This window comes from Pelodiscus sinensis, chromosome 25 (assembly GCF_049634645.1).
Source record: "Pelodiscus sinensis isolate JC-2024 chromosome 25, ASM4963464v1, whole genome shotgun sequence".
In the NCBI taxonomy this organism is placed as follows: domain Eukaryota; kingdom Metazoa; phylum Chordata; order Testudines; family Trionychidae; genus Pelodiscus; species Pelodiscus sinensis.
In genome coordinates, this window is record NC_134735.1 from 16,283,862 (window position 1) to 16,296,129 (window position 12,268).

At 45.3% G+C, this 12,268-nt stretch overlaps 1 protein-coding gene across 1 annotated transcript in view; it reads right to left on the reverse strand.

Annotated features, from left to right (window-relative positions):
- Positions 1 to 12,268, reverse strand: part of MATN1 (matrilin 1) — a 53,046-nt gene that overhangs the window by 33,483 nt on the left and 7,295 nt on the right. The window contains exon 2 of the mRNA XM_006134553.4: positions 9,989 to 10,335. Coding sequence (XP_006134615.1) covers positions 9,989 to 10,335 — 347 coding nt within the window. The remainder of the gene's footprint in view (positions 1 to 9,988; positions 10,336 to 12,268) is intronic.

Sequence of the window (12,268 nt, forward strand, 5' to 3'; positions counted from 1 at the left end):
AATAAGCCAGAGACCCTGTCGTCTTTTGGTGGTAAAATAGCCAGACTTTTTGCTTTGGGCTACAAAGGAGTGTAAAACAAATAGACACAAAACCCCAGTTACCCCGTCTAATTTGGACCAGGACCACATGAGATAAAATCAAATATGGGATAAACTGGAGAATGGGAAAAGGTGAGGATGTGGTGCCATCTAGTGGCCCCAGGAGAAATCTCCTTGAAGGGATCACCCAGAAATGGTTATTGGGTAAATGCTGAGAGCCAGCTAAGGGAGGGTCAAATAAATGGGGTTCTAATATTTGCCTTGATCCTTTGGGGCTCCTTCCCTCTGGAAGCATAGCGGAGCCAGTGCTCAGAAGGTTGTGCTAGCGTGTGTCCTAGATATCCGGAAACAGCAGCATGGATTTTCAAAAGCAGGAAGCTGCAGCCATGCTCTGCTCCCACTGGCTAATGACATGTTTTCTATTGACTTGAACAGAAGCAGGATTAGGCCAGCACTTCCATTGTTTACACTTCTAACCAGACAGCCCACTGGCTACAGTGGACACAGCCAGGAGAGGAATTTGGCGGACAAGATGGGGAAACGAGACCTTCAGGCTTTGAAGATAATATCAAAAACCCCAAAAAGTTTAGAGAAAGGAAGTTAACGTGCACCATGTCTGTTGTCTGTCTATAAAGTACCTCCTGTGACAGGTTAGGAAGCTCAGTAACTGTGGAGAATGAGGAAGAAATGGAAAGACCAGCAATGAATACAAATCTGGTAGAGATAGGAAGCAAATTCTAGTTCTCTGCTTAGGGGAGTGCTCCAGAATCATGACTATGAAATAAGTGGTTGATTTAATGGGCTGGATCCTTAGCTGATGTAAATTGCCATAGCTCCATTGGATCTGGCCCAGCATGATAAGTAATGTGCTGGAAGAGCAGATGCTCTGTGTATTAGCCTGACATGTTTGAGGGCAGTAGAAATGCAAGGAAATTGTGAAGAACTCCAAAAGAACCTAAGTGCTATAAACAGCAGCTCAACTCCAGTGCAGACCAGAGCAGAATAATAATGCACTTTGGAAGGAACTATATGGAATGGATCAATGGGATGAGATCCTGACATTGTCATGGACAGCTCAGGGAAGCAGACTGTTCAGTGTGCACACTGGTTAAAGCAGCATGTGACTATCTCGCTGAATTAAGCAAAGGTACAGAGACGGATACAGAAAATATTAGAATGGCATTATATCCATCAGTTGTACATACTCATTTTTATCCAGCTCTGGTCTCCTCATCTTAAAAGAGACAGCTGAATGAGGAAAGGGCAAAAGAAGACAGAAAAATGGAGAGAGGTTGGAGGGGCAAAGGCAGATTCAGCGCATTTCAAATGAGATTCATGTGAGAAAGATTATAAAAGGTTGTAGATACTTATTTAATTTAAAAAGATGTAGATGAAGAGAAGGAGCGGTAGAGATAAGTATAATAATAGTATCAAGAAGTCTGGTCAAATATTGTCTTGACCCGATGCAATTAAACTTCCATAAATTAAAAAGTGATGACAGCAAATACATGCTCATACAATGTATGCTTAACCTGTGGAACTCATCACCACAGTATATTATTGAGACAAAGGGGCTAGTAAGATTTATATGAGGAATCCATATTTATCAGCAAAACCACAATGCTCTTGCTGGGCAAAAGTCTGATTAGACCCAGACTTTGCACAGATGAACCACCACTGAAATCAACAGGAATTCTATTTTTACAAGCAGAATGAGAAGAAGAAGACTGGGATTTGTACTGTTGTCTCCAATGGGAATTTTGCCACAGATAAGAGTAGCTGTGTGGAACCACACGTGGGTTAGAAAGCCTCTGCAGCCCTGGTTTGTATTCTGCTGAGGGAAGATTGTGTGCTGTATTGGGGAAACAGTTCCGGCTTTTGACTGTTGCTTAATGTTACGGAATTGCTGTATCAGGATTTGTGTAAGCTATGGGCCTGTGAGGTCCCTGTCATATAATTCCCACCCAGTCCGGAAGAGCTGTAGAAAAATAGCAGAAGTTCGTAATCTGGGCTCTGGTAGGACGATACGTATGCTAAGGAGGCTGGCTGAGGTGGAACACTCAGGTGGTCTCCAGGGAGTCGGCAACTTGGAAGTGTGGAAATCCTCAAAAGAAGAACCAAAGCGAGCAGTAGCAGACCAGAGTTTTAAGAAGACAAAGGCGGTATGGGACATGAGGCAGGAACAAAGGCACAGGATCTGAAGGGGAAGCAGTTACGGTATGTCTACACTAACCCCCTAGTTCGAACTAGAGAGGCTAATGTAGGCATTCGAAGTTGCAAATGAAGCCCAGGATTTAAATATCCTGCGCTTGATTTGCATCTTCCCGGCGAGTCGCCATTTTTGAAATGTACAAGTCTAGACTAACTGCCCGCGTCTACACGTGGCAAGGACCCGGTATTTCGAATTAAAGCCCTACATCGAACTACCTGTTATTCTTCCTGCAAGGAGGTTTAGCAGGTAGTTCAATTTAGGGGCTTTAATTCGAAATACTGGGTCCCTACTGCGTGTAGACGTGGGCAGTTAGTCCAGACTTGTAAATTTCAAAAAATGGCGACCGGCTGGGAAGATGCAAATCAAGTGCGGGATATTTAAATCCCTGGCTTCATTTGCAACTTCGAATGCCTACATTAGCCTCCCTAGTTCGAACTAGGGGGCTAGTGTAGACATACCCTTATATATTTCACCAAGGAATCAGCCAGGGTCAAAGGAAGCTGGCTGGAGGGGAGAGCGAACTAGCAGACAAGCTCCCGTGGAGAAGCCACGAGGAGAGAGGTCCAGGAGAGAGGATTTAGAATCAGAAAAGACAGTGCCCCAAATCCTGAAGAATGCTCCAGAGTGGTGAGGAAAGGGCAAACAGGCGTGTTATTGTGTTGTCTGGGTCTGAAGATTTCCAGTGCTGTCTGCAGGAGAGAGGGACTGACTTGGGAATCCATTTGCAAAGTCTGTGTGTTATGTGCTTCAGTTGTCATGAGTCCCTGGAGAAACCAGCTGTAGAGCAGAAGGCCCATGAAGCTGGAGGTCAGGGAAAGGAGGAGCTGAGGCTGTGGGGGAGGAGGAACCAACACTAACTATATGAAGATGGGGCTGTCAGCTCTCTCAGTAGGGTGCCCCCAAAGGATCTGCCCCCCAAAAATGGTCTTGAAAACCCAGAGCCAGAGGCAGTGCCTGGACCCTTTTCTGACTGAAGAAAGCTTTAAAAGCCTGGGGTCCTTCATATGGGATTTAAGCACAGGAGCCTAGTGAATCTCAAGAAGCAGGAGCTCAGCTAGGGCTTGGGCGCCATCTCAGAGCTGTTTTGTGGCCTGCACAAGATGAAATTGGAACAAGGCACAAAATGAGATTAAACCAGCCCAGGACATAAACAAGAAAACATTTTACAAATGTGATAGAAGCCAAAAGGCGGCCAGTGGGTAGGCCCCGTTATTCAGTGAGGCGGGAGAGATAATAACAGAAAACACAATAATGACCAAACCTTTCACCAGAAAGGTTAGCAGTGATCAATAGATGAACATAGTAAAATAGCTGTGTAAATGGGGTAGCATCTGAGGCTAAAAGAGAGAAGGAAAAAATTATTAATTAGACTACTTGAGTATCTCCAAGTCTCAGGGAATGCATTCTTGAATACCTAAGGCACCGGTTGAAAAGATCCGTGAGCCATTAGTGCTTTTCTTTGAGAACTCATGTAGGATGGGAAAGATCTCAGAGGACTGGGGAAAGGAAAATATAGTACCTCACTATAAAAAGGGGAATAAGGACAACCCAAGGAATTACAAATATCAGAGGGGTAGCCGTGTTAGTCTGAATCTGCATAAACAATGAGAAGTTCTGACGAAGTGGGTCTTTACCCACGAAAGCTCACGCTCCAATAAATCTCACAGACTCATAGACAGAGTCAGATGGGACCATTATGATCATCTAATCTGACCCCCTGCACAATGCAGGCCATAGAATCTCACCCACCCCCTCCTAGAATAATCCTCTCACCTATATCTCAGATATTGAAGCCTTCAAATACTTTGAAGGCCCCAAGATGCAGAGAAACCTCCAGCTGTGATCTGTACCCCATGCTACAGAGGAAGGCGAAAAACCTCCAGGGTCTCTGCCAATCTACCCTGGAGGAAAATTCCTTCCTGACCCCAAATATGGCGATCAGCTAAACCCTGAGCATGTGGGTAAGACTCACCAGCCAGACACCCAGAAAGTTCTCTATAGTAACTCCTATCATCCCTCCATTGACCTATTTACAACTGATAATGAATGGTCAATTAGTTACCAAGATCATGTTATCTCATCAAACCATCCCCTTCATAAACCTATCGGGTGCGTCTAGACTGGCAAGATTTTGTGCAAAAGCAGTTGCTTTTGCGCAAAAACTTGCCAGCTGTCTACACTGGCTGCTTGAATTTGCGCAAGAGCACTGACTTTGTAATGTACAAAATCAGTGCTTCTTGCGCAAATACTTTCACGCTCCTGCTCGGGAAAAAGCCCTCTTGTGCAAGAATACTTGCACAAGAGGGCCAGTGTAGACAGGGAAGAATTGTTTTGCGCAAAAAAGCCCTGAAGGCTAAAATAGTGATCAGGGCTTTCTTGTGTAAAATCGTGTCTAGACTGGCCATGGATGCTTTTGCGCAAAAGCACTTTTTGCACAAAAGCATCCGTGCCAATCTAGACGCGCTTTTGCGGAAATACTTTTAACGGAAAAACTTTTCCGTTAAAAATATTTCCACAAAAGCATGCCAGTCTAGACGTGGCCATCTAGCCAAAACTTGAAGCCAGATAGATCTTTTGTCCTCACTACTTACCTTGGAAGGCCGTTCCAGAACCTCACTCCTCTAATGGTTAGAAACCTTCGTCTAATCTCAAATCTAAGGTGCCACAGGACTTCTCATTGTTTAAGGAATACAGTTCATGCAGCTTCGCTTTGCTATCTGAAGAGACAATGGAGCTAATAATCAAAAAATCTATTTGAAAGCTCCTACAATAGATTAGTGATAAATAACTATCAATAGGGGTTTGTCAAGAACAAATTATGCCAAACAAAACTCATCTCCTTCTTTGACAGGATAACCATCCTGCGAAAGACTTGATTTTAGGAAGACTTTTGATATTGTCTCAGAATATTTTCTCATAAGCAAACTAGAGAAACAAAAGCCAGACAAGCCTGTTATAAAGGTGGTGCACAGCTGGCTGAAAAACCATACGCAAAGGGCAGTTCTTAATGGTTCACAGTGAAGTTAAAAGGGCGTATCAGGTGGAGTCTCCCAGATGAGGACAAATGGGAGGAAATCCAGAGGGTTGCAAAAAATGATTAAAGTTCTAGAAAACATGAGGTATGAGGAAAGACTGGAAAAAGGCGGGTGGGATTGTTTAGTGTGGAGAAGCGAAGACTGAGAGGGGACATGAGAAATCCTCAAGTACGTAGAAAGTTGTTATAAAAAGGTGTTAATTTGTCCTCCTTATACATTGAGCACAGGACTGGAGCTAATGGGCTTAAACTGCCCAAGGGAGGTTTAGGATGGATGTTATGAAAAACTTCCTACCTATCCGGGTAGTTAAGCACTGGAACAAATTACCTATGGGGGTTGTAGAATCTTCATCATTAGTGGTTTTTAAGAACAGGTTAGACAGACACATGCCTGGGATGGTAGATAATACTTAGTCCTGCCTCAGTGTGTATGAATATGTCTTGCAAATATGTATGAATTCCACCTGACAGCCAACATCAGTCCTAGGACAACTTCACTAGTGTCCACAGAGTTACCCCAGTGATTGTTTTGGAACACTTTTCTCATTTAAAAGATGAAGGAAACTGAAAAATAAGCCAAATTCATTCAAATTAAGCTGCCTAAAATTAGGCACCTAAGCTCATATTTCGGGATCTTAGGGTATGTCTACACTGCCACCCTAGTTCGAACTAGGGTGGCTAATGTAGGCATCGAACTTGCAAATGAAGCGTGGGATTTAGATATCCCGAGCTTCATTTGCATGTTCCCAGGAGCTGCCATTTTTAAGTGGCCCATAGTTTGAACTACCTGCTCGCAGCTACATATGTCACGGACTAGGTAGTTCGAATTAAAGCTCCTAATTTGAACTACCGTTATTCCTCCTGCAAGGACGTTATTTAAATCCCTAGTTCGAACTATGGTGGCAGTGTAGATATACCCTAAAATCCTGAAATATGAGCTTAGGTGCCTAATTTTAGGCAGCTTAATTTGAATGAATTTGGCTTATTTTTCAGTTTCCTTCATCTTTTAAATGAGAAAAATGTTCCAAAACAATCACTGGGGTAACTCTGTGGACACTAGTGAAGTTGCCCTAGGACTGATGTTGGCTGTCAGGTGGAATTCATACATATTTGCAAAGGGCACAGGAATCCCTAAGTGGAAGGTGCCAGAGAAACACAAAGTCCAGACCAGAATTCAAAACAACCTTGACAAATTGAAGAATTAATCTGAACTCAACATAGAATCATAAGGTTGGAAGAGGCCTCATGAGGTCATCAGGTCCATCCCCCTGCCCAAAAGAGGACCAACCCCAACTAAATGGCTGTGTCTACACTGGGCCACTTATTCCGGAAAATCAGCTGCTTTTCCGGAATAAGCTGCGAGCTGTCTACACTGGCCCTTGAATTTCCGGAAAAGCAACGACGTTCTACTGTACAAAATCAGCCGCTATTCCGGAAAAACTATTCTGCTCCCGCTCGGGCATAAGTCCTTATTCTGGAACACTGTTCCGGAAAAGGGCCAGTGTAGACAGCCCAGTAGTCTTTTCTGGAAAAGCGCGTCTACATTGGCCACAGACGCTTTTCCAGAAAAAGGGCTTTTCCGGAAAAGCAGCCTGCCAATGTAGACGCTCCTTTTCCAGAAAAACTGAAAACGGAATAGTATTCCGTTTTAAGCAGTTCCGGAAATTCATGCCAGTGTAGACACAGCCAATCATCCCAACCAGAGCCTCAGAAAGCTGGGACTTAAAGCCCTCTAGGGATAGTGATTCCACCACCTCCACAGGTGACCCATTCCAGTGCTTCACCACTCTCCTGGGGAAATAGTTTTTCCTAATATCCAACCTAGACCTGCCCCCATTGTAACATGAAACCATTGAATCCAGGAGAGCTGTCTGTATTTTAAAGAAGCCTTATTGAAGGCATAGGAACAAACCATCCCAATGTGCAGTAAGAAAAGCAAATATGGGAGATGACCAGGTTGACTTAACAGAGAAATCTTTGGTGAGCTTAACTACAAAAAGGAAGCTTGCAAGACATGAAATACAAATGAAAATGTACTAATTTTTTAAAATCACTAATTAATTTATTTTCCAGAATGTAAAGGATCTCAATTAAACATTTTGCTTTTTTCTTTTAGTGCTCAATAAACCAAAACATTTTGACCACAAAAAAATTCCACAAACATAAAAAAAATTCTTTTGTATAGAAAACGTATTTTTCTTTTTTAAAAAGTTTAGGTAATATTTTGATATCATAGTGGTCTGGCACCACCAGTATTATAGAATGACTTCTCAGAAGAAATGGGGAGGGTCATTTGTGATAGAGTCAAAAATAAATAAATAGGTGGTCACTAACTTATTTGCTTATCACACAAAAAAATGAGCAAAATCTATCCCTGGAATAATAGGGTCACTGAGTTACACTAAGAAGGATTTGAGTCTATTATTTTCTGCTCTGCTTTAGGTTTTTGGGTTGGTTGTTACTGAGACCAGACAAAAAATGATAGCAGCTTTTTGCTGGGGTTTTTTCTCATTGTCATGCTGTGAATTATCCATTGTAGACAGTCTAGGAGGAATGCGAGAGAGTCTCTGCCCGGCATTCTCTTCCCAAAGGCCACGATCAGACAATAGAGTGCACTGTTCTCTAGCACATAATACAGTAACATCATATTTCACTGAGCACAAAGCTACCTAGTAGTTTGTAACATGCCCAACCATCCCTCAGTGAAGTGGTGACTGTGTTTGCTAGAGTGCTTGGGAGACCCAGCTGAAAGGAGGCCCTGTATTTGCGTCTGTCTGATTGAGTTTCCACAGTCGGGTTTGCCACCTCCTGCACTGACAGGAGGAACTTGCTGGAAACATTAATTTCCTTCCCTCCTCATCGCCTCTTGCTGCTCTCTCTCCCTGGAAAGGTCTTGCTGGGGATAAAATTTCTCATGAGAGACCTGAACTGCTCTTTAGGGGGGTGAGCTGTAGGTCAGGTTCAGAGAGAAAGGACAGGCTTAAACCCACCCTAGAAAAAGTTCCCTCTGAAGCTGTTCCCAGTTCCACAGAGCACTGCCAATTTGCTCATGCTTTTTGGCTTCAGGGACTCAAGCTCTGAGGGAGGGCAGTTCCTTAGCACATTCAAGTAGGAATTTTGATGCCCCACGCCCTGCAGTCAGATGGTACCTTTACATATGGGATGAAGGAGCCGTGGGCTCTAAGGGCTTGTCTTCACTACATGGTGTATTGATGCTGCAGCAAACGATCCATCAGCAGTCCATTTAGCATGACCTCTGAGCACTGTCCTGTTGACTCCGGCACTTCACCAGGGCTATGTCTAGACTGCAGGCGGATCTTTCGAAAGAGAAATCCGCTTTTTCGAAAGAGAGCACCCAGCGAGTCTGGATGCTCTCTTTCGAAGACGGCCTCTTTACATTGAAGAACGCCTTCTTTCGAAAGAGGAACTTTCGAAAGAAGGCGTTCTTCCTCGTAAATTGAGGTTTACCGCCATCGAAAGAAAAGCCGCGTTCTTTCGAAATAATTTCAAAAGAACGCGGCTTGAGTCTGGACGCAGGGGAAGTTTTTTCAGGAAAAGACTACTTTTCCCGAAAAAAACCCTGAGTCTGGACACGGCCCAGGAGAAGAAGAGTAGCCAGAGTTGACGGGAGAGCAGTCTCCATCAACCTTACAGGAAGGAAGACACCGCAGCATAAGGATAATGCCTTTTTCACTAGCCACCTTGGAAGGCCTAGAGCCTAAGGCCTTCATCTGCAGCCATCATCAAAGAGTAGCAGCCATTAGCTGCAGAGCAGGGAGTTGCATCTTCACATTCCATCTCAATTGTGATAGCAGGCTGGTAAGAAAGAGACCTTGTCCTAACAGCCCCCACTATCAGACGAGAAAGAAATAGCTCCCCAGGCGGTTAAAGAAAACAGTTTGACAGCATCTCATCTGGCAAGACATGACTTCTCAACTACTTGGGTTGTGAAATCCTCATTCTATGACTATGGTCCTCGCTTTCCTATTGTTTGTCTGTCTGAGCTCTGTCTGGTTCCTGTCTGCTGTATAATTAATTTTGGGAGGTGTAAATCAATTAAGGTGGTGGGGTACGATTGGTGAGATAAGTCTGTTACAGGATGTTAGGCTTGGTTAGTAGGATTGTAGTAAAATAAATGGCTAAGGTAAAGCTAAGCAGGACTCAAGTTTCATTAAATAAACTGAGGTCCAAGAAGGAGACCAGGGGAAAAGGAGAAAGGAAAAGAAGGAACAGAAAAAATAAGGAGGAAAGACCTGGGAGAACTCACCTCCAAGACACAGCCTAAAGACCAGAGCTGCCTGTGCAGCAACCAGAATCCAGACAAGAATGACCTTGCCTGGCCAACAGGGAAGTTCAGCTGCCCTGATTAGGATGCATGAGGATGGCCCAGTATGCCTAGCATGTGTATTCTGCTAGCTTGGTAATGGTTAATAAACAGAGAGTATTAGTGGGCAAGGCTCTTTCATTGGCAAAAAGTCCTGCAAACTCACAGGAAGTTACGGCTTGAGCCCTAGGAACTGGGTAAAGTTGGGCACCCCCAGAGTGTGGGTAACAGCTTCAAGTATGTTGACTTCAGCTATCCTAGTCTCATAGCTGAAGTTGCGCAGGTTAGATCAACTGGAGGGTGGGACAGAGGGGTGACAGCGTCACGGAGAAGCACCATGGACTTCTCAGTGCTGCAGCACAGCAGCAAAGTAACTTACCTTCTTAATCTCTGGAGACCGCACACGGGACCCTTCTGACTCGCTGAATGCCCTGGTGATCGCAAACTGGATTGCCAGACCTGTCATGGTGCCTGTGGAGAGGGGCTTGATCTTGCGGACCGCTTGCAGCAGGCTGGCTTTGCTCCGGTGGGTCTTGAGGGAGAACTCGTTCTTGACGGTGCTGGCATAATTGATCACTCCCACCCGAGTGGCGTTAAGGCCCACGTCTAGGGACTCGATGACCTGGGACATGAAGACTTTAACCTGCTCAAATTCATTTGGGCGCACACTCCGGGAGCTGTCTATGAGGAACACCAGGTCCAAGGGTCTTGTCCTGCACAGGGTACCTGCACGACAAAAGTGGGCATGGAAAGGAGAAATAAATCTACCCAAAATATAGCAAGATTCTGGGGTCTGAGCAGGAGGCTGGGGACCCAGGACTCTGGAGTTCTCCTGCTGGCTCTTGTGGGGAGATGGCAGGGAACTAGGCATATTTAATATTCTTTATGGCAATATGCTCATGAATATGAATATACCTAACTCAGATATGCTTTATGCAAAATACCAAGAGAGGGAAAACTGCCTTTGTAGTGAGAGAACCATTCTCAGTCCTTATTCGGTCCCAATTTGATCGTGTTAAATTTGCCAATGAATTGCAGCTCTGCTGTTTCTCTTTGGAGTCTGGTTTTCAAGCACTGTGTAGGAGGCCACCCTTCAATCTGTTACTGTGTGTCCCGGGAGATTACAATGTCTTTCCACAGGTTATTCCTCGTGACATTTCTTGATGTCTCATTTGTGTTTATTTATCCTTTGGTGCAGAGACTGTCTGGTTTGGCCAGCACGCGTGGCAGAGAGGCTTTGCTGGCACATGATGACACAGCTCACCCCCTCCACAACAGAACGAGCTGGTACTGGCACTCCAGCCATGCGGGGATGTTGAGGCCGGATCAAGGCAAGCCACTGGCCACATCTGACCTCTAGGCTCTGCTTGGTGGGGGAGGAAGTGGTTCTCCATTGGGAACTCAGTTCAGAGAAGCTATGTCCCTTGTGCTGGCTTGCAGGCTCTACTGCCCCACCCCCATTGCACCCAGGAATACTGGCCAGTGGAGCCGGAGGAGGAGGTGCCTGCTAATGCAGAATGGCACAGAGCCATCTGCACCCCACTCCCTAGGGCTGCACCAGGTAGGGGCACCCCTTCTCTGACCCCTCCTGCACCTACTACCCAGACTCTACCCCACCTAGTCCTGCATCCTACCATCCCTTCCTTGATCCTGCATCCTACCATCCCTTCTCCGCTCCTACATCCTACCATCCCTCCCCCGCTCCAGCATTCTACCATCCCTCCTCCGCTCCTACATCCTACCATCCCTCCTCCGCTCCTGCATCCTATCATCCCTCCCCCACTCCTACATCCTACCATCCCTCTCCTGCTCCAGCATCCTACCATCCCTCCCCTGCTCCTATATCCTACCATCCCTCCCCCGCTCCAGCATCCTATCATCCCTCCCCTGCTCCTACATCCTACCATCCCTCCCCCACTCCTGCATCCTATCATTTCTCCCTGGCAGCCTCCTCCCACACACCGAGCAAAGACTAGAGCCTAAGGGGACACACAAAACCTACTAGTCTTGGATCTCCAGAAGACTTACTCTGGCCCTGAGGGAAACCCTGAGCCTTGACTCCTCCCCCCTCCACAGAGCTGGTATGCAAGGGGAACACTGGCACTCCGTGTTGAATGAGTGAGCTGAGTGACTTTTATTTTCTGAAGCTTCAGGGGGTAGCCAAGTTAGTCTGTACAGGATAAACTTAAAAAACAGTCTGGTAACACTTTATAGACTAACAAAAAATGTCGGTGGTATCATGAGCTTTCATGGGCACAGCCCACTTCTTCAGATGACCAGTCATGTTCCCATCTGCATGTTTTGTTAGTCTATAACGTGCTACCACACCGTTTGTTGTTTTTTATTTTCTGCTTAGTAATTGGTGGGAGGGTCACATTTGTGAGGGTTTTTCTTGTTGTATTTTTGCTTCTCACTAGTATGTGGCCCCCAGCTGATTTTTCTGTGGATTAGTGGCTCGCAACACAAAAAAAAAATCCCCACCAATATTCCCTCTAATTTTTCCATTTGGCTGTGTCTACATTGGCACCCTTTTCCGTAAAAGGGATGCTAATGAGACACTCCCCCGCGGCATTTGCAATTCCGAAGTGTCTCATTAGCATCCCTTTTACGGAAAAGGGTGCCAATGTAGACACAGCCTCTGTGTGTAGAATAAATGTGT